General features: G+C 38.7%; 1 protein-coding gene across 6 annotated transcripts in view; it reads right to left on the bottom strand.

Moving 5' to 3' along the window:
• Positions 1-24378, bottom strand: part of MYLK (myosin light chain kinase) — a 177597-nt gene that overhangs the window by 30129 nt on the left and 123090 nt on the right. For 5 of the 6 annotated variants that reach the window (XM_075829025.1, XM_075829026.1, XM_075829024.1 and 2 more), the window contains 5 exons: positions 22084-22200; positions 20857-20931; positions 6447-6497; positions 5437-5564; positions 4198-4351 (listed from right to left, as the gene is read on the bottom strand). In XM_075829025.1, coding sequence (XP_075685140.1) covers positions 4198-4351; positions 5437-5564; positions 6447-6497; positions 20857-20931; positions 22084-22200 — 525 coding nt within the window. The remainder of the gene's footprint in view (positions 1-4197; positions 4352-5436; positions 5565-6446; positions 6498-20856; positions 20932-22083; positions 22201-24378) is intronic. The other variant, XM_075829028.1, reaches the window with a different exon arrangement.

Below are 24378 nucleotides of genomic sequence, written 5' to 3'. Positions count from 1 at the left end.
ATATAGTGGCAGTATTATAGCAGTTATATTCTTGTATATAGGGGGCAGTATTATAGTAGTTATATTCTTGTATATAGGAGCAGTATTATAGTAGTTATATTCTTGTATATAGGGGCAGTATTATAGTAGTTATATTCTTGTATATCGGGGCAGTATTATAGTAGTTATATTCTTGTATATAGGGGGCAGTATTATAGTAGTTATACTCTTATATATAGGGGGCGGGATTATAGTAGTTATATTCTTGTATATAGGAGCAGTATTATAGTAGTTATATTCTTGTATATAGGGGCAGTATTATAGTAGTTATATTCTTGTATATAGGGGCAGTATTATAGTAGTTATATTCTTGTATATAGGGGCAGTATTATAGTAGTTATATTCCTGTATATAGGAGGCAGTATTATAGTAGTTATATTCCTGTATATAGGAGGCAGTATTATAGTAGTTATATTTTTGTATATAGGAGGCAGTATTATAGTAGTTATATTCTTGTATATAGGGAGCAGTATTATAGTAGTTATATTCTTGTATATAGGAGGCAGTATTATAGTAGTTATATTCTTGTATATAGGGGCAGTATTATAGTAGTTATATTCTTGTATATAGGGGCAGTATTATAGTAGTTATATTCTTGTATATAGGGGCAGTATTATAGTAGTTATATTCTTGTATATAGGGGGCAGTATTATAGTAGTTATATTCTTGTATATAGGGGGCAGTATTATAGTAGTTATATTCTTGTATATAGGGGCAGTATTATAGTAGTTATATTCTTGTATATAGGGGCAGTATTATAGTAGTTATATTCTTATATATAGGGGCAGTATTATAGTAGTTATATTCCTGTATATAGGAGGCAGTATTATAGTAGTTATATTCCTGTATATAGGAGGCAGTATTATAGTAGTTATATTCTTGTATATAGGGGGCAGTATTATAGTAGTTATATTCTTGTATATAGGTGGCAGTATTATAGTAGTTATATTCTTGTATATAGAGGCAGTATTATAGTAGTTATATTCTTGTATATAGGGGGCAGTATTATAGCAGTTATATTCCTGTATATAGGAGGCAGTATTATAGTAGTTATATTCTTGTATATAGGGGCAGTATTATAGTCATTATATTCTTGTATATAGGGGGTAGTATTATAGTAGTTATATTCTTGTATAAAGGAGCAGTATCATAGTAGTTATATTCTTGTATATAGGGGCAGTATTATAGTAGTTATATTCTTGTATATAGGGGGCAGTATTATAGTAGTTATATTCTTGTATATAGGAGCAGTATTATAGTAGTTATATTCTTGTATATAGGGAGCAGTATTATAGTAGTTATATTCTTGTATATAGGGAGCAGTATTATAGTAGTTATATTCTTGTATATAGGAGGCAGTGTTATAGTAGCTATATTCTTGTATATAGGAGGAGTATTATAGTAGTTATATTCTTGTATATAGGAGCAGTATTATAGTAGTTATATTCTTGTATATAGGGGGCAGTATTATAGTAGTTATATTCTTGTATATAGAGGCAGTATTATAGTAGTTATATTCTTGTATATAGGAGCAGTATTATAGTAGTTATATTCTTGTATATAGGAGGCAGTATTATAGTAGTTATATTCTTGTATATAGGGACAGTATTATAGTAGTTATATTCTTGTATATAGGGACAGTATTATAGTAGTTATATTCTTGTATATAGAGGGCAGTATTATAGTAGTTATATTCTTGTATATAGGGGCAGTATTATAGTAGTTATATTCTTGTATATAGGAGGCAGTATTATAGTAGTTATATTCTTGTATATAGGAGGCAGTATTATAGTAGTTATATTCTTGTATATAGGAGCAGTATTATAGTAGTTATATTCTTGTATATAGAGGCAGTATTATAGTGGTTATATTCTTGTATATAGGGGGCAGTATTATAGTAGTTATATTCTTGTATATAGGAGCAGTATTATAGTAGTTATATTCTTGTATATAGGAGCAGTATTATAGTAGTTATATTCTTGTATATAGGAGCAGTATTATAGTAGTTATATTCTTGTATATAGGAGCAGTATTATAGTAGTTATATTCTTGTATATAGGAGCAGTATTATAGTAGTTATATTCTTGTATATAGGGGGCAGTATTATAGTAGTTATATTCTTGTATATAGGAGCAGTATTATAGTAGTTATATTCTTGTATATAGGGGCTGTATTATAGTAGTTGTATTCTTGTATATAGGAGGCAGTATTATAGTAGTTATATTCCTGTATATAGGGGCAGTATTATAGTAGTTATATTCTTGTATATAGGAGCAGTATTATAGTAGTTATATTCTTGTATATAGAGGCAGTATTATAGTAGTTATATTCTTGTATATAGGAGCAGTATTATAGTAGTTATATTCTTGTATATAGGAGCAGTATTATAGTAGTTATATTCTTGTATATAGGAGCAGTATTATAGTAGTTATATTCTTGTTTATAGGGGCAGTATTATAGTGGTTATATTCTTGTATATAGGGAGCAGTATTATAGTAGTTATATTCTTGTATATAGGAGGCAGTATTATAGTAATTATATTCTTGTATATAGGGAGCAGTATTATAGTAGTTATATTCTTGTATATAGGAGCAGTATTATAGTAGTTATATTCTTGTATATAGGGGCTGTATTATAGCAGTTGTATTCTTGTATATAGGAGGCATTATTATAGTAGTTATATTCTTGTATATAGGGGGCAGTATTATAGTAGTTATATTCTTGTATATAGGGGGCAGTATTATAGTAGCTATATTCTTGTATATAGGGGGCAGTATTATAGTAGTTATATTTTTGTATATAGGTGGCAGTATTATAGTAGTTATATTCTTGTATATAGGGGCAGTATTATAGTAGTTATATTCTTGTATATAGGGGCTGTATTATAGTAGTTGTATTCTTGTATATAGGAGGCATTATTATAGTAGTTATATTCTTGTATATAGGGGGCAGTATTATAGTAGTTATATTCTTGTATATAGGAGCAGTATTATAGTAGTTATATTCTTGTATATAGGAGCAGTATTATAGTAGTTATATTCTTGTATATAGGAGCAGTATTATAGTAGTTATATTCTTGTATATAGGGGGCAGTATTATAGTAGTTATATTCTTGTATATAGGGGGCAGTATTATAGTAGTTATATTCTTGTATATAGGGGGCAGTATTATAGTAGTTATATTCTTGTATATAGGGGGCAGTATTATAGTAGTTATATTCTTGTATATAAGAGCAGTATTATAGTAGTTATATTCTTGTATATAGGAGCAGTATTATAGTAGTTATATTCTTGTATATAGGGGCTGTATTATAGTAGTTGTATTCTTGTATATAGGGGCAGTATTATAGTAGTTATATTCTTGTATATAGGGGCAGTATTATAGTAGTTATATTCCTGTATATAGGGGCAGTATTATAGTAGTTGTATTCTTGTATATAGGGGCAGTATTATAGTAGTTATATTCCTGTATATAGGGGCAGTATTATAGTAGTTGTATTCTTGAAGAGAGTGAAGAGTATAATTATAATGTGATAAATGTAAGAAGAGTTGCATCACGCACCCATAGGCTTTCAATCTTTATTTTAACAGGGTATATAAATCTGCAGCTCTAGTGAGGAGGGTGACAGAAGGCCGGGATACATGTTATGTAACAATGTACGTCCCGATCCAATAATATAATGTTATTACGCTTCCTTTTCTCTATCACTGATCCACTGGTGATTTCATTTAATAAATTACATGGTGTTGGGAACAATTTCCTAAAATAAATTATGGAAAAGTGACTGAGATACAGGGTTATAAATAACAGCAAATATAACAAAGCCGACCCTGTGGCATCTTGCTGGTAATACACCCTATATAATGTCACATTACATATAAAGGAGACATAGTGAAGTCACTTGTATACAGTTATTGTGGGGGTCACTTTCTGTACAATGAGATACTTTATATCCATCAACGTATGTCAGAAGACAGAAACAGTGGGGTCCATGCACTGAGACCCCCGCAGATCTTTAGAACAGAGGGGTCATAGATTGACGGTTTCTTTAGCTGGAAGAAGAATGGCGCATACTTCAAGTTGGAAAACAGGGACAGGTGTGCGCGCGTCCCAGAACGTCTGGGGATTTAATGGTGTATCAATAAATCATGAACTTACCGAACACAGTCAGGTTGATCTGCGATTGTTTGGAGCCATGTTTGTTTTCCGCAACAAGAGTGTAGCAGCCGCAGTGTTCCTGCCGCGCAGAAGAGATGGTCAGTTTGCAGGTGTCCTCAGTCTTCTCTATCTTAATGAATTGACTCTCCTTTATCTGTTAGAAGAAAGAGAAGAGAGTAATGGTGTCCAAAATATGGTCCTCCTCACATTCCCCTATTTCTCTCAGAGAAAGCAACTCTGTCTAGTCTTCTTTCTGCGTTCTCCTGCCAGATTATCAGTTTTCTTAGCCAACCCTTCCCCCAAAAAATTATTCTCAGCTCCAGCAGGACATTCTGCATATTTAAGATAATCTTATGTAAAGCATCAGACGATGTCCATTTCTGGAGTCCCTAACTTTTTTTTATTACACTACAATATCCTGCTGAGCTTAGAAGCAGCAGATTGACATTGTGCTGTTATTTTGATCTATAAGTAAAGCCAGATCAATACGAGTGACTCTCCCCATTTTACTCCCCCAGGACACACGTTGCCTGCAGATTTTTAGTAAACTTTACATTTATATAGACTGAACCTAATTTTCTGAATCGATGACCAAACACTTCATAGATTGTATTACATGACATAGCTGAGTGTTATCTGCATCATCGTTATTAAGCCTGCCATCTATATCATTTATAAATAAAGCACTCGATTATAGTCCCAGCTCTGAACCTTGGGGGTCCTCTCTTATAACCGGGACCATTCAGATTATCAATCATTGACCACAATTCTGCGCATTTGGTCCTAGAAACATTTTTCAATCCAGTTACAAATTCCATTACTATAAACAACAGACCTTAATTTACATCTGTGAGGGAGAAAGCCGAATATCCAGCGCTCTACTCACCTTATCAAATAAGATTACATTAATAACTTCATGAAACCATACTGGCCATCACTTTTGTCTTGCACTTCCCTATGGAAGCCTTTAAGAGCCCCTCAAATATCTCTCTTACAGTAGATTCTAGGTTTACAGGTCTATAATTACCTGGGGAGGTCTTGATCTCTTATCGTAATCTCTGAAACATTAGAATTAACAGCACAGCTATAACTAAACTAAGCTCTCTGAGGACTCTTGGGTGTAATCAATCTGGTCTCATCACTTTGCCTACATTTCTTTTATGTCCGGCTTAGTTTGGATATTTCACATTGTACCAATATACAAGAGAGTAAAAAAAACACGAAGAGACAAGAGGTCACCTCCTTCCTGAACTTCATCCACATGCACGTAATGGGCTGCGTTCCCGCAACTTTGCAGAGCAGCTCCACGGACTCCCCGGCTCGGACCTTTCTGTCCTCTGGGAATTGAAGGATCTGCGGTGGAGAAGCTGCGGGAGGAACAAAGAAAATAAAATGTTCAGGACAAAATCAATGTTTCTTCTGGATCTCGGACTATTTTATTTTGGTTTTGATCTTCTCTCAATCAAATAAAAACAGATGGTAGTGGTTCACCGGTCATCTGTACACAATGCTAGAAGCAGCTCAAGCACTTTAGTATGTTTCAGGAATACGGGTCATGATTATTTATCAGGCCGCATGAATAATGCTCGGACCTCATGGTTATTGGTCAAACTCAATAGGTATTGATCAGGCCTCATATATATTGTGTTCAGCATCATTGACGGTGATCATCTCTCATGAATATTGGCCTAGCGTCGTGAAGATCAGTTGGGCTTCATGGACAGTAGGTTGAGCCTCAACTGGAAAAACTAGACTAAATGATCCAATTACCCATAATACACCTGGGTGAAATTCCGGGATATAGAATTATTTGGGCATTTTAGTAGCAGGCTCCTCGATGGAAATCTCTTGTACCCTTCTTATTGTTTTCTGTCCTCTTCTGCCCCCACGACGGTCCCACTAGAACATTAACTGCATGCACTTTCTGCTGCCCAATAACAAGGACGCTAATATACGATGGCGAGTCAGACTGAGAATGTCAAGTCTGAGGGTCATAAATTGACCCCACCTAAGGATCCAGTTTGGGGCTCATACACATTGTATAAACTTCATTTTAGTCAGCGGAGAAATTAATAGTCCTAGAAGGGACTCCATTTAGGAGTGTGTGTCATTCATGCTGAATATGAATGTGGCGCTACGAGAACTGAACATGTCGCAGACGTCGATGGAATCATTATCTGGATGAGAGAAATGAGAAGTGACACAAGGTAGTAGTCACAATTCGGAGGAGGGGACGCCAATTCTTCTACCTGCTTTAAGGAGAGACTTCGGAGGTGGCTTCTTCTTAACGGTTGCTTCATCTGGAAGGAAAGTGTAAGAACTTATTACAGATCTTATGGACTCCCCTCCTACAGAGAAGGAAGGCCCCGGCATGCGGCCCCCAGATGGGATGACTCAAGGCGTGCAATGGAGGATCGTACAATCCTGAGGAGCAGCAACAAGATCTGCTCCACTGTTAGATGAATTCTAGACATGAAGAATTATGAGAAGTCGAGATGAGGAACATGCGGAGCCTGAATGAGAATGTGATCGGAGGAGCAGCAAGATGATGGTGGCCGCCGGATGCCATAGGATCAGCTGATGGAACGGCAGAAATGATCCTGAAGATCACAGATGAAGAATAGATCATGATGTCTGTTATAATAGACGGACATTACACATGCAGTTAGAAGATCCTGAACTTCATGATACGTCAGTGTTTAGGAGGAAAGTCTAAGAGAACAAGACATGAGAGATGATGAAGGAAATCCTCTCTATGTAATGGGTTCAAATACAATATAAATAGTAAGCGCCCCTGCGATCAAAGCAAAAGCAACAGAATCAACATCCCCATAAACAGTCACATAAATACAGAGATCAACTAATTATCGCGCTCAACCCGGCGCCAAAAATCTGAAATCAACGAGATCGGAGAAAAGAGGAGACGATTTGTTGCTTCGGACTCGTATGTAACACGGGGGGGTAATCGTTTAATATAACGAGGTGATTACTGCTCGAAGTGAAGCTGCCCACACACGGGACGATATTTCTGCCCACACACGGGACGATATTTCTGCCCACACACGGGACGATATTTCTGCCCACACACGGGACGATATTTCTGCCCACACACGGGACGATATTTCTGCCCACACACGAGACGATATTTCTGCCCACACACGGGACGATATTTCTGCCCACACACGGGACGATATTTCTGCCCACACACGGGACGATATTTCTGCCCACACACGGCACGATATTTCTGCCCACACACGGGACGATCTTTCTGCCCACACACGGGACGATATTTCTGCCCACACACGGGACGATATTTCTGCCCACACACGGGACGATATTTCTGCCCACACACGGGACGATATTTCTGCCCACACACGGGACGATCTTTCTGCCCACACACGGGACGATCTTTCTGCCCACACACGGGACGATATTTCTGCCCACACACGGGACGATATTTCTGCCCACACACGGGACGATATTTCTGCCCACACACGGGACGATCTTTCTGCCCACACACGGGACGATCTTTCTGCCCACACACGGCACGATATTTCTGCCCACACACGGGACGATCTTTCTGCCCACACACGGGACGATCTTTCTGCCCACACACGGGACGATCTTTCTGCCCACACACGGGACGATATTTCTGCCCACACACGGGACGATATTTCTGCCCACACACGGGACGATATTTCTGCCCACACACGCGACGATATTTCTGCCCACACACGTGACGATCTTTCTGCCCACACACGGGACGATCTATCTGCCCACACACGGGACGATATTTCTGCCCACACACGGCACGATATTTCTGCCCACACACGGGACGATCTTTCTGCCCACACACGGGACGATCTTTCTGCCCACACACGGGACGATCTTTCTGCCCACACACGGGACGATCTTTCTGCCCACACACGGGACGATATTTCTGCCCACACACGGGACGATATTTCTGCCCACACACGGGACGATATTTCTGCCCACACACGGGACGATATTTCTGCCCACACACGGGACGATATTTCTGCCCACACACGGGACGATATTTCTGCCCACACACGGGACGATATTTCTGCCCACACACGGGACGATATTTCTGCCCACACACACGACGATATTTCTGCCCACACACGGGACGATCTTTCTGCCCACACACGAGACGATCTTTCTGCCCACACACGGGACGATATTTCTGCCCACACACGGGACGATATTTCTGCCCACACACGGGACGATATTTCTGCCCACACACGGGACGATCGGTCAGAAAATTTCTTGGACAGTATTTAAAATGTTCTATTTGGGGAAAAATCTCTGCAACTCGAAGTTTGACATTGCAGCTATGGAGTTTGTATGTTGTCCCCGTGTTCTCGTTTCCTCCAAAATCTTCCTGGTTAATTGTCTTCCTTTGAAATTGTTCCTAGTGTCTGAGACAAGGAATAAGATTGTGAGCTCCTGGGGACAGGGACTGATGCGAGTCATGATCATCTCTGTACAGCGCTGCAGAATATGTTGGAGCTACAGGAGCAACAGGAAATAAATGCAGGTTTGTGTACATGATACTGGACGAGGCGACACTCATCTCATTGGGGCTGAATCTTATGGTGGACTTCAGCCCCAGCGCCCGCCTTGTAGCAAAATAGTTATATGAACCCCTTCTTTTGTAACAGGAAAAAACAAGTTTCCGGGGCGCCGCTTCTCCCCGTCACAGGCGTTCCTCTATTAGGGCAGAAACGCTCAGATGTGAGGCGGCTTCCTGGCATTCAATCCCATAGTCGTGTTCTCCGTCCGTCTTCACATTGGGGTCTTACTTTCTTACCAGGAAGGTCAGTCACCCGCTTCAGTAAAAGCTTCCCAGCCGCTCCGTGGGACGGACCCTCCATATGTTCCCATTGAGATATTTCTGGACGAGCTCTTTCCAGGACTTGGCGTCATATTCAGACGATGGCATGAAGTGAAATGTCAGTGCGGATCGTTCCGTGGCTCACATGTCAAACTCCTTCCGACAAAGACGATTTATTATTAAACGTTTAATGTGGAATTTTAAGTTAAAACGGATGATGAATCACTAGGAAATGTTCAGGACCAATGTTCACGGCTGAGAGAAGGGGGACGATGCACGGGGGCTAATAACCCCCCCACCTAAAAACAAAAGTAGAGACCGAAATAAGAATATAACTACTATAATACTGCCCCTATATACAAGAATATAACTACTATAATACTGCCCCTATATACAAGAATATAACTACTATAATACTGCCCCCTATATACAAGAATATAACTACTATAATACTGCTCCTATATACAAGAATATAACTACTATAATACTGCTCCCTATATACAAGAATATAACTACTATAATACTGCCCCTATATACAAGAATATAATACTGCCCCTATATACAAGAATATAACTACTATAATACTGCTCCTATATACAAGAATATAACTACTATAATACTGCTCCTATATACAAGAATATAACTACTATAATACTGTTTCTATATACAAGAATATAACTACTATAATACTGCTCCCTATATACAAGAATATAACTACTATAATACTGCCCCTATATACAAGAATATAACTACTATAATACTGCCTTCTATATACAAGAATATAACTACTATAATACTGCCCCTATATACAAGAATATAACTACTATAATACTGCTCTTATATACAAGAATATAACTACTATAATACTGCCCCCTATATACAAGAATATAACTACTATAATACTGCCCCTATATACAAGAATATAACTACTATAATACTGCCCCCTATATACAAGAATATAACTACTATAATACTGCCCCCTATATACAAGAATATAACTACTATAATACTGCTCCTATATACAAGAATATAACTACTATAATACTGCCTCTATATACAAGAATATAACTACTATAATACTGCCCCCTATATACAAGAATATAACTACTATAATACTGCCCCCTATATACAAGAATATAACTACTATAATACTGCCTTCTATATACAAGAATATAACTACTATAATACTGCCCCTATATACAAGAATATAACTACTGTAATACTGCCCCTATATACAAGAATATAACTACTATAATACTGCCCCCTATATACAAGAATATAACTACTATAATACTGCCTTCTATATACAAGAATATAACTACTATAATACTGCCCCTATATACAAGAATATAACTACTGTAATACTGCCCCTATATACAAGAATATAACTACTATAATACTGCTCCCTATATACAAGAATATAACTACTATAATACTGCCCCTATATACAAGAATATAACTACTATAATACTGCCCCCTATATACAAGAATATAACTACTATAATACTGCCCCCTATATACAAGAATATAACTACTATAATACTGCCCCCTATATACAAGAATATAACTACTATAATACTGCCTTCTATATACAAGAATATAACTACTATAATACTGCTCCTATATACAAGAATATAACTACTATAATACTGCCCCTATATACAAGAATATAACTACTATCATACTGCCCCATATATACAAGAATATAACTACTATCATACTGCCCCATATATACAGGAATATAACTACTATAATACTGCTCCTATATACAAGAATATAACTACTATAATACTGCCCCCTATATACAAGAATATAACTACTATAATACTGCTCCCTATATACAAGAATATAACTACTATAATACTGCACCTATATACAAGAATATAACTACTATAATACTGCCCCTATATACAAGGATATAACTACTATAATACTGCCCATATATACAAGAATATAACTACTATAATACTGCTCCCTATATACAAGAATATAACTACTATAATACTGCTCCCTATATACAAGAATATAACTACTATAATACTGCCCCTATATACAAGAATATAACTACTATAATACTGCCCCTATATAGAGGAATATAACCACTATAATACTGCCCCTATATACAAGAACATAACTACTATAATAATGCCCCTATATACAAGAATATAACTACTGTAATACTGCCCCTATATACAAGAATATAACTACTATAATACTGCTCCCTATATACAAGAATATAACTACTATAATACTGCCCCTATATACAAGAATATAACTACTATAATACTGCCCCCTATATACAAGAATATAACTACTATAATACTGCCCCCTATATACAAGAATATAACTACTATAATACTGCCCCCTATATACAAGAATATAACTACTATAATACTGCCTTCTATATACAAGAATATAACTACTATAATACTGCTCCTATATACAAGAATATAACTACTATAATACTGCCCCTATATACAAGAATATAACTACTATCATACTGCCCCATATATACAAGAATATAACTACTATCATACTGCCCCATATATACAGGAATATAACTACTATAATACTGCTCCTATATACAAGAATATAACTACTATAATACTGCCCCCTATATACAAGAATATAACTACTATAATACTGCTCCCTATATACAAGAATATAACTACTATAATACTGCACCTATATACAAGAATATAACTACTATAATACTGCCCCTATATACAAGGATATAACTACTATAATACTGCCCATATATACAAGAATATAACTACTATAATACTGCTCCCTATATACAAGAATATAACTACTATAATACTGCTCCCTATATACAAGAATATAACTACTATAATACTGCCCCTATATACAAGAATATAACTACTATAATACTGCCCCTATATAGAGGAATATAACCACTATAATACTGCCCCTATATACAAGAACATAACTACTATAATAATGCCCCTATATACAAGAATATAACTACTATAATACTGCTCCTATATACAAGAATATAACTACTATAATACTGCCCCCTATATACAAGAATATAACTACTATAATACTGCTCCTATATACAAGAATATAACTACAATAATACTGCCCCTATATACAAGAATATAACTACTATAATACTGCCCCCTATATATAAGAATATAACTACTATAATACTGCCCCTATATACAAGAATATAACTACAATAATACTGCCCCTATATACAAGAATATAACTACTATAATACTGCCCCTATATACAAGAATATAACTACTATAATACTGCCCCTATATAGAGGAATATAACCACTATAATACTGCCCCTATATACAAGAATATAACTACTATAATAATGCCCCTATATACAAGAATATAACTACTATAATACTGCTCCTATATACAAGAATATAACTACTATAATACTGCCCCCTATATATAAGAATATAACTACTATAATACTGCCCCTATATACAAGAATATAACTACAATAATACTGCCCCTATATACAAGAATATAACTACTATAATACTGCCCCTATATACAAGAATATAACTACTATAATACTGCCCCTATATAGAGGAATATAACCACTATAATACTGCCCCTATATACAAGAATATAACTACTATAATACTGCCCCTATATACAAGAATATAACTACTATAATAATGCCCCTATATACAAGAATATAACTACTATAATACTGCTCCTATATACAAGAATATAACTACTATAATACTGCCCCCTATATACAAGAATATAACTACTATAATACTGCTCCTATATACAAGAATATAACTACAATAATACTGCCCCTATATACAAGAATATAACTACTATAATACTGCCCCCTATATATAAGACTATAACTACTATAATACTGCCCCTATATACAAGAATATAACTACTATAATAATGCCCCTATATACAAGAATATAACTACTATAATACTGCTCCTATATACAAGAATATAACTACTATAATAATGCCCCTATATACAAGAATATAACTACTATAATACTGCTCCTATATACAAGAATATAACTACTATAATACTGCCCCCTATATACAAGAATATAACTACTATAATACTGCTCCTATATACAAGAATATAACTACAATAATACTGCCCCTATATACAAGAATATAACTACTATAATACTGCCCCCTATATATAAGACTATAACTACTATAATACTGCCCCTATATACAAGAATATAACTACTATAATACTGCCCCTATATACAAGAATCTAACTACTATTAGGGCGGGTTCACACATGGCGGAATTTCACTTAAATTCCGCTGCGGACACTCCGCAGCGTTATTCCGCAGCGGAGCCGTTTCTCCATTGACTTTCACTTTAATTTAGCAGTGTTCGTTTACACGATGCGTACAATTCCACTGCGGAGCATAGGCTGCGGAGCGGAATTTGGTGTCCGCAGCATGCTCTGTCTGTTGCGGAGCAGTGGCGGACTCATGGCGGAATTTCTCCATTGACTTCAATGGAGATTCAAAGTTCCGCAATGAAGTCCGCAGCTGTCATGCACATGTCATGTGTGCTGCGGATGCGTCTTGCTTTTTTAACTTGACATTTCTTCATTCTGGCTGGACCTATGTATTTCTAGGTCTACAGCCAGACTGAGGAAGTCAATGGGGCTCCCGTAATGACGGGAGCGTTGCTAGGAGACGTCAGTAAATAGTCACTGTCCAGGGTGCTGAAAGAGTTAAGCGATCGGCAGTAACTGTTTCTGCACCCGGGACAGTGACTACCGATCCCAATATACATGTATCTGTAAAAAAAAATGAAGTTCGTACTTACCGAGAACTCCCTGCGTCTGTCTCCAGTCCGGCCTCCCAGGATGACGTTTCAGTGTAAGTGACGGCTGCAGCCAATCACAGGCCAAGCACAGGCTGCAGCGGTCACATGGACTGGCGCGTCATCCAGGGAGGTCGGGCTGGATGCCGAAGGAGGGACGCGTCATAAAGACAACGGGCGGTAAGTATGAATTTCTTTTACTATCACTAGGGAAAGTGCTGTCCCTTCTCTCTATCCTGCACTGATAGGGAGAAGGGAAGCACTTTTCCCGCAGTCCGCAGCAGCTAGTCCGCATCAATTTTCTGCACATTTTGTGCAGATCCGCAGCCGTAATCCGCAACCCGGATTAGGTGCGGCATTGATGCGGACAGTTGCGGAGGAATTCCGCCATGTGTGGTCATGCCCTAATACTGCTCCTATATACAAGAATATAACTACTATAATACTGCCCCTATATACAAGAATATAACTACTATAATACTGCCCCCTATATACAGGAATATAACTACTATAATACTGCCCCCTATATACAAGAATATAACTACTATAATACTGCCCCCTATATACAAGAATATAACTACTATAATACTGCCCCCTATATACAAGAATATAACTACTATAATACTGCCCCCTATATACAGGAATATAACTACTATAATACTGCCCCCTATATACAAGAATATAACTACTATAATACTGCCCCCTATATACAAGAATATAACTACTATAATACTGCCCCTATATACAAGAATATAACTACTATAATACTGCCCCCTATATACAAGAATATAACTACTATAATACTGCTCCTATATACAAGAATATAACTACTATAATACTGCTCCCTATATACAAGAATATAACTACTATAATACTGCCCCTATATACAAGAATATAACTACTATAATAGTGCTCCTATATACAAGAATATAACTACTATAATACTGCTCCTATATACAAGAATATAACTACTATAATACTGCCCCCTATATACAAGAATATAACTACTATAATACTGCCCCCTATATACAAGAATATAACTACTATAATACTGCCTCCTATATACAAGAATATAACTACTATAATACTGCCCCCTATATACAAGAATATAACTACTATAATACTGCCCCTATATACAAGAATATAACTACTATAATACTGCCCCCTATATACAAGAATATAACTACTATAATACTGCCCCTATATACAAGAATATAACTACTATAATACTGCCCCCTATATACAAGAATATAACTACTATAATACTGCCCCCTATATATAAGAATATAACTACTATAATACTGCCCCTATATACAAGAATATAACTACTATAATACTGCCCCCTATATACAAGAATACAACTACTATAATACTGCCCCCTATATACAAGAATATAACTACTATAATACTACCCCCTATATACAAGAATATAACTACTATAATACTGCCCTCTATATACAAGAATATAACTACTATAATACTGCTCCCTATATACAAGAATATAACTACTATAATACTGCCCCCTATATACAAGAATATAACTACTATAATACTGCTCCCTATATACAGGAATATAACTACTATAATACTGCTCCTATATACAAGAATATAACTACTATAATACTGCCCCCTATATACAAGAATATAACTACTATAATACTGCCCCTATATACAAGAATATAACTACTATAATACTGCCCCTATATACAAGAATATAACTACTGTAATACTGCCCCCTATATACAAGAATATAACTACTATAATACTGCCCCTATATACAAGAATATAAGTACTATAATACTGCCCCTATATACAAGAATATAAGTACTATAATACTGACCCTATATACAAGAATATAACTACTATAATACTGCCCCTATATACAAGAATATAACTACTATAATACTGCTCCCTATATACAAGAATATAACTACTATAATACTGCCCCCTATATACAAGAATATAACTACTATAATACTGCCCCCTATATACAGGAATATAACTACTATAATACTGCCCCTATATACAAGAATATAACTACTATAATACTGCCCCCTATATACAAGAATATAACTACTATAATACTGCCTCCTATATACAGGAATATAACTACTATAATACTGCCCCTATATACAAGAATATAACTACTATAATACTGCCCCCTATATACAGGAATATAACTACTATAATACTGCTCCTATATACAAGAATATAACTACTATAATACTGCTCCTATATACAAGAATATAACTACTATAATACTGCCCCCTATATACAGGAATATAACTACTATAATACTGCTCCCTATATACAAGAATATAACTACTATAATACTGCCCCCTATATACAAGAATATAAATACTATAATACTGCCCCTATATACAAGAATATAACTACTATAATACTGCCCCTATATACAAGAATATAACTACTATAATACTGCTCCTACATACAAGAATATAACTACTATAATACTGCTCCTATATACAAGAATATAACTACTATAATACTGCTCTTATATACAAGAATATAACTACTATAATGCTGCTCCTATATACAGGAATATAACTACTATAATACTGCTCCTACATACAAGAATATAACTACTATAATACTGCTCCCTATATACAAGAATATAACTTCTATAATACTGCCCCCTATATACAAGAATATAACTACTATAATACTGCCCCTATATACAAGAATATAACTACTATAATACTGCCCCCTATATACAAGAATATAACTACTATAATACTGCCCCCTATATACAAGAATATAACTACTATAATACTGCCCCTATATACAAGAATATAACTACTATAATACTGCCTCCTATATACAAGAATATAACTACTATAATACTGCCCCTATATACAGGAATATAACTACTATAATACTGCTCCTATATACAAGAATATAACTACTATAATACTGCTCTTATATACAAGAATATAACTACTATAATACTGCCCCCTATATACAAGAATATAACTACTATAATGCTGCTCCTATATACAGGAATATAACTACTATAATACTGTGACCTAATAAGGAGGAATTAAAAATAAAACTTTTTAGCTAAGCTCCTTCTGCGTTCGGACTCTTGGGGGCCGGTGTCGCGGGTGCGGCAGTGCAGAGTTGCTGCATTATTGGAGCGTTTGCTCTGCTCAGGATCTCGCGCTGACATTACATATACAGATGTCACCAGTAATCGCTCTGCACATTGTGCTTTCCATGCTAAGAGTCGGACGCTCTCCGGTAGCTGCCACAATATGGAGGTTGCTCTCCTCGCACACTTCACTGCGTCGCTTTGTTTATACAAGAAGTTTCCATTGTGCCAGAAAAGCAAAACGTGAGACTTCAAGACACAAATAGAACAATCTGCGCAATCATCTGTGGGCTTAAAACGTTTTTAAAGAGGTCAAACCATTGAAGTGCTCATATGGCGATGGCGCACAGCGATTACAGAATATCTTCTGCCAGGACGCGGAGTTAACAAGCTCGTCCTGTCTTATGCTCATAAAGTTTATTTATTGCATAATAAAAAGTTCTGCTACTTTGTAATAGACTTTACGTTTCAATTCACCACCATTTTCAATATCTCTGCTTAATTTCAGTGAATGAGAACATTTAAAGGCTGAAATCCTGTCCTGACCTTGTCCTGCTCACACAGATGTGTGCAGACCATCCTCTGTGAGGAAAAGAAATCTCTCTCCTGTCCAGATAGTTTGTTACAATGTATCTGAGTGGAGTTGAGACTGTTTAGCTCACAAAGGATTATCTAAATTGGATGCAAATGAAACAAACCCTGAGCTGTGAGAAGTACTAGGTCTGTACAGATTTTCCGCCTCTGGATTTAAATCAGAATATTCTTATTAACCCATAATATCCCATAATGTAAATACCATATAGACAACTATAAAGTACCTGGTATAAACACTACATCATGTATGGACAACAAAACAGGGACATGAATAGTCCTGCCGCCTGAGAGCTAACAGGTAAGCAGCAGACCTGTGAATGCAGTTCTGGCTGTACAGACATGATGTGACTCAAGATTAGTACAGAACGAGGAAAGCAAATGATTTTATGCAAATAATCTCAAGATAAAAACAAAGTCTTAGAGAAGCTGCAGCTCAAACAGATTCAATAATAAATCAAAATGGAAGAAGAATATCAAAGATATGGAACCGTTCAATATAACATGACTGACAGTTGACACCAGGCTCCTGGACCAAGACTATATGACTGGCAGCGGACACCAGGCTCACCACCATATGACTGGCAGCTGACACCAGGCTCTTGGGTCAGGACCATGTGACTGGCAGCTGGCACCAGGCTCTCAATATAGCACCATATGACTGGCAGCAAACCTATAGCTCTTGGGTGAGGACCACATGACTGGCAGCTGGCACCACGTTCTGGCTCATGACCATATGACTGGCAGCTGACACCAGGCTCTTGGACCAAGACTATATGACTGGCAGCTGACACCAGGCTCTTGGGTCAGGACCATATGACTGGCAGCTGGCACCAACTCTTGGATCAGGACCATATGACAGGCAGTTGACATCAGGATGTTGGGTAAGGACCATATGACTGGCAGCAGGATCTTGGGTAAGGACCATATGATTGGCAGCGCACACCAGGCTCACAACCATATGACTGGCAGCTGACACCAGGCTCTTGGGTAAGGACCATATGACTGGCAGCAGGATATTGGGTCAGGACCATATGACTGGCAGCTGGCCCCAGGATCTTGGGTAAGGACCATATGACTGGCAGCTGGCACCAGAATCTTGGGTAAGGAGCATATGACTGGCAGCTGGCCCCAGGATCTTGGGTAAGGACCATATAACTGGCAGCTGGCACCAGAATCTTGGGTAAGGACCATATGACTGGCAGCAGGATCTTGGGTAAGGAGCATATGACTGGCAGCTGGCCCCAGGATCTTGGGTAAGGACTATATGACTGGCAGCTGGCACCAGAATCTTGGGTAAGGACCATATGACTGGCAGCTGGCACCAGGATCTTGGGTAAGGAGCATATGACTGGCAGCTGGCACCAGGATCTTGGGTAAGGAGCATATGACTGGCAGCTGGCCCCAGGATCTTGGGTAAGGAGCATATGACTGGCAGCTGGCACCAGGATCTTGGGTAAGGAGCATATGACTGGCAGCTGGCACCAGGATCTTGGGTAAGGAGCATATGACTGGCAGTTGGCACCAGGATCTTGGGTAAGGACCATATGACTGGCAGCTGGCACCAGGATCTTGGGTAAGAAGCGTATGACTGGCAGCTGGCACCAGGCTGTGGGGTTTCTTGGCAGTTATGGTCTTTGGACAATCCCTCTCTAAATGAATAACCTCTTTTTTACTGTTCATTCCCTCAATAACATGAGAATCTTATTCCACAGCGTCACATATTTATTTACACTGCAGGAGCAAATATCACATTATGTCGCCAACATTTACTGTACGGCTTCACTGAGGACGTAAATCCATTATTTATTGCTGGGCTGACGTCCCATAACGCTGCGCTCTAACAGTGAGACGTGAAAATACAGAGTAAACCTACTGCCGCCTTCAAGATGTATGAAGTGGTGGCACTGAAGAGGTTAAACATGTGAGGCCCCAGATCTGCTGCTCCCACACAGGATGTTCACATGACCCAGCCGGAGGGATAAGGAAACACATGGAAGACGTCTCCACAACTAGGACAGAAGGGCAGCTCCACTGATCTCTGGGTGGTATCCAGAACCGAGACCATTCAACCTAAAACAGTCCGCTCAAGAGTGAAGAGAACCGACCTCCGTAACCCAGCGAGGACCGGCCTCCGTAACCCAGCGAGGACCGGCCTCCGTAACCCAGCGAGGACCGGCCTCCGTAACCCAGCGAGGACCGGCCTCCGTAACCCAGCGAGGACCGGCCTCCGTAACCCAGCGAGAACCGGCCTCCGTAACCGAGAACCGACCTCACTAAGAGAGAGAACCGACCGCACTAATAGAGAGAGAACCGACCTCACTAATAGAGAGAGAACCGACCTCACTAATAGAGAGAGAACCGACCTCACTAATAGAGAGAGAACCGACCTCACTAATAGAGAGAGAACCGACCTCACTAATAGAGAGAGAACCGACCTCACTAATAGAGAGAGAACCGACCTCACTAATAGAGAGAGAACCGACCTCACTAATAGAGAGAACCGACCTCACTAATAGAGAGAGAACCGACCTCACTAATAGAGAGAACCGACCCCACTAATAGAGAGAGAACCGACCTCACTAATAGAGAGAACCGACCTCACTAATAGAGAGAGAACCGACCTCACTAATAGAGAGAGAACCGACCTCACTAATAGAGAGAGAACCGACCTCACTAATAGAGAGAACCGACCTCACTAATAGAGAGAGAACCGACCTCACTAATAGAGAGAACCGACCCCACTAATAGAGAGAGAACCGACCTCACTAATAGAGAGAACCGACCTCACTAATAGAGAGAGAACCGACCCCACTAATAGAGAGAGAACCGACCTCACTAATAGAGAGAGAACCGACCTCACTAATAGAGAGAGAACCGACCTCACTAATAGAGAGAACCGACCTCACTAATAGAGAGAGAACCGACCTCACTAATAGAGAGAGAACCGACCTCACTAATAGAGAGAGAACCGACCTCACTAATAGAGAGAACCGACCTCACTAATAGAGAGAACAGACCTCACTAATAGAGAGAACCGACCTCACTAATAGAGAGAACCGACCTCACTAATAGAGAGAGAACCGACCTCACTAATAGAGAGAGAACCGACCTCACTAATAGAGAGAACCGACCTCACTAATAGAGAGAGAACCGACCTCACTAATAGAGAGAACCTCATTCATGTCTTACATAATGTGACAGAATAATCTTTTTGCTCCTGATTCTCCGAATTCTTTGCACGTCATGATTGGATGCATGTTGTACGCATTTAGGGGGTCACTTACTTTCTGACATGTTGGCAGGTGCAGCGTTACTTTTCGGCTTCTTCATTTTTATGATCTCAGTTTTTCCTGAAGTATCTGAAATAAAACAAAGAAAACTTCTCAGCAAAATTATCATAAACCGAGCAACGCAAATAACAATGAGGGGGTCAGATGATAATACATCATGAAGGAACGCCCGACAGCTGGAGAGATCAGGGGTAATCCTGCCCTGCCGCCCGGCATCGCAATCTGACAGCTGCCCCTGTCACTCTGCAGCATCACCCGTAACCTCGCGCCACGGACAGACGGTGACATCAGAGGACTGGAATATCCACACGGACTACAATGATCAGCATGCCGGGCTGCAGGTATACAGAGGTGGCAAGTCCCTCACTAAAGTCCCATGTAAATCAAGAAGCACAAAATATTGCTAACGTCTTATATTTTTAAGATCTCTGCTTGTGGTCAATAAATAGAAACATAAGGAATGTAGTAAGGAACTCCTTAGAGAGGATTGCCTAGATTAGACAAAATTGATGTCATTCACTGGCAGCAAATAGAGATCCTGAAAATTCAGAACTAAAACACAAAGTCAGAACGTTGCAGAGCTTTCTTCATTACGCTCGGACTGAAGGCTTTTCTGATTTCATGTAAAAGAAGCCGAATTCTTGTATAACAATAAGTTCAGAAACTTTAAAATAGACACCATTTTCAAAATCTCTGCTTACGTTCAGTGACTTACAGCAATTGTATACAACTTAGGCAACCCGACAATAAGCTAAACAGTGAATCCATTCATTAACAGCAAGTAAACAGAGATCTTGAAAATGGAAAGGAATAGAAACAAAGTATATTAGAAAGTTGTAGAACATTTCATTATCACATGATTAAGCTTCATTCTCAGAATATTGCGCCGGCCCTTTAAAAATTCCATCATCATTGTCTGCACCAACAAATAAGTGATTACAGAAGCGGATGATGGGGATGATGGGTGTCACTCTGGACAATTTGTATCCAAATGTAAAACTTTCTAAAACAATGAATACAGCGGCATAGAAATAGGGGCTCCAGAGGTATCAACAGGGCCCCTAACACCACAAGGGCCCCACAGTCCATAAGAAAAGCTGAGTATAAGGAGCTGTAATGACCTCTGGCCGGCAGAATCCATATAAACCTGGAGAACGTGCTATTATTGGCGGTTATGTGGACGCGCAGGTAAAGCGTCTGCCGCGGGACCCGGACACTCACCTTCTACAGTCACGTTACAGGTGCTCTCAGCTTTTCCTGCCGAATTCTCAGCCAAACATTTGTACCGTCCTTCATCCTCAGGGAACGTCTTCCCAATGGTCAGAGAACACAGGGACCCTGCAAAGAAGAAAAGCGGGATGTCAGCGCGGAACGTCAGCACGAAAACACCGCGAAGATACAAAGACCGCAGAGGAGACGACGCTCATGGAAAGTCTGTTACCTGATAGGATATATGAAAGCCCCCGGAATGAGGCACCATGGTGGCCTCAGACAGTATCACACATGATAGATTAGATACACGGCTCAGCAGACCGTATCACACATGATAGGATTAGATACACAGCTCAGCAGACAGTATCACACATGATAGGATTAGATACACGGCTCAGCAGACCGTATCACACATGATAGGATTAGATACAGGGGCTCAGCAGACAGTATCACACATGATAGGATTAGATACACAGCTCAGCACACAGTATCACACATGATAGGATTAGATACACAGCTCAGCAGACAGTATCACACATGATAGGATTATACACAGCTCAGCAGTCAGTATCACACATGATAGGATTAGATATACAGCTCAGCAGACAGTATCACACATGATAGGATTAGATACACAGCTCAGCAGGCAGTATCACACATGATAGGATTAGATACACAGCTCAGCAGACAGCGTCACACATGATAGGATTAGATACACAGCTCAGCACACAGTATCACACATGATAGGATTAGATACACAGCTCAGCAGACAGTATCACACATGATAGGATTAGATACACAGCTCAGCAGACAGTATCACACATGATAGGATTAGATACAGCAGCTCAGCAGACAGTATCACACATGATAGGATTAGATACACGGCTCAGCAGACAGTATCGCACATGTTAGGATTAGATACACAGCTCAGCAGACAGTATCACACATGATAGGATTAGATACACAGCTCAGCAGACAGTATCACACATGATAGATTAGATACACAGCTCAGCAGACAGTGTCACACATGATAGGATTAGATACTGTGGCTCAGCAGACCGTATCACACATGATAGATTAGATACACGGCTCAGCAGACCGTATCACACATGATAGGATTAGATACATGGCTCAGCAGACCGTATCACACATGATAGGATTAGATACAGAGCTCAGTAGACAGTATCACACATGATAGGATTAGATACACAGCTCAGCAGACAGTATCACACATGATAGGATTAGATACACAGCTCAGCAGACAGTATCACACATGATAGGATTAGATACAGCAGCTCAGCAGACAGTATCACACATTATAGGATTAGATGCACAGCTCAGCAGACAGTATCACACATGATAGGATTAGATACATGGCTCAGCAGACCGTATCACACATGATAGGATTAGATACAGAGCTCAGTAGACAGTATCACACATGATAGGATTAGATACACAGCTCAGCAGACTATCACACATGATAGGATTAGATACACAGCTCAGCAGACAGTATCACACATGATAGGATTAGATACACAGCTCAGCAGACAGTATCACACATGATAGGATTAGATACACAGCTCAGCAGACAGTATCACACATGATAGGATTAGATACAGAGCTCAGCAGACAGTATCACACATGATAGGATTAGATACAGCAGCTCAGCAGACAGTATCACACATGATAGGATTAGGTACACAGCTCAGCAGCCAGTATCACACATGATAGGATTAGATACACAGCTCAGTAGACAGTATCACACATTATAGGATTAGATGCACAGCTCAGCAGACAGTATCACACATGATAGGATTAGATACATGGCTCAGCAGACCGTATCACACATGATAGGATTAGATACAGAGCTCAGCAGACAGTATCACACATGATAGGATTAGATACACAGCTCAGCAGACAGTATCACACATTATAGGATTAGATACACAGCTCAGCAGACAGTATCACACATTATAGGATTAGATGCACAGCTCAGCAGACAGTATCACACATGATAGGATTAGATACACAGCTCAGCAGACAGTATCACACATGATAGGATTAGATACAGCTCAGCAGACAGTATCACACATGATAGGATTAGATACACAGCTCAGCAGACAGTATCACACATGATAGGATTAGATACACAGCTCAGCAGACAGTATCACACATGATAGGATTAGATACAGCTCAGCAGACAGTATCACACATGATAGGATTAGATGCACAGCTCAGCAGACAGTATCACACATGATAGGATTAGATACACAGCTCAGCAGACAGTATCACACATGATAGGAT

The sequence above is a fragment of the Rhinoderma darwinii genome, chromosome 6, assembly GCF_050947455.1.
Source record: "Rhinoderma darwinii isolate aRhiDar2 chromosome 6, aRhiDar2.hap1, whole genome shotgun sequence".
In the NCBI taxonomy this organism is placed as follows: Eukaryota; Metazoa; Chordata; class Amphibia; order Anura; family Rhinodermatidae; genus Rhinoderma; species Rhinoderma darwinii.
This window is presented reverse-complemented; position numbering and strand designations above follow the sequence as displayed.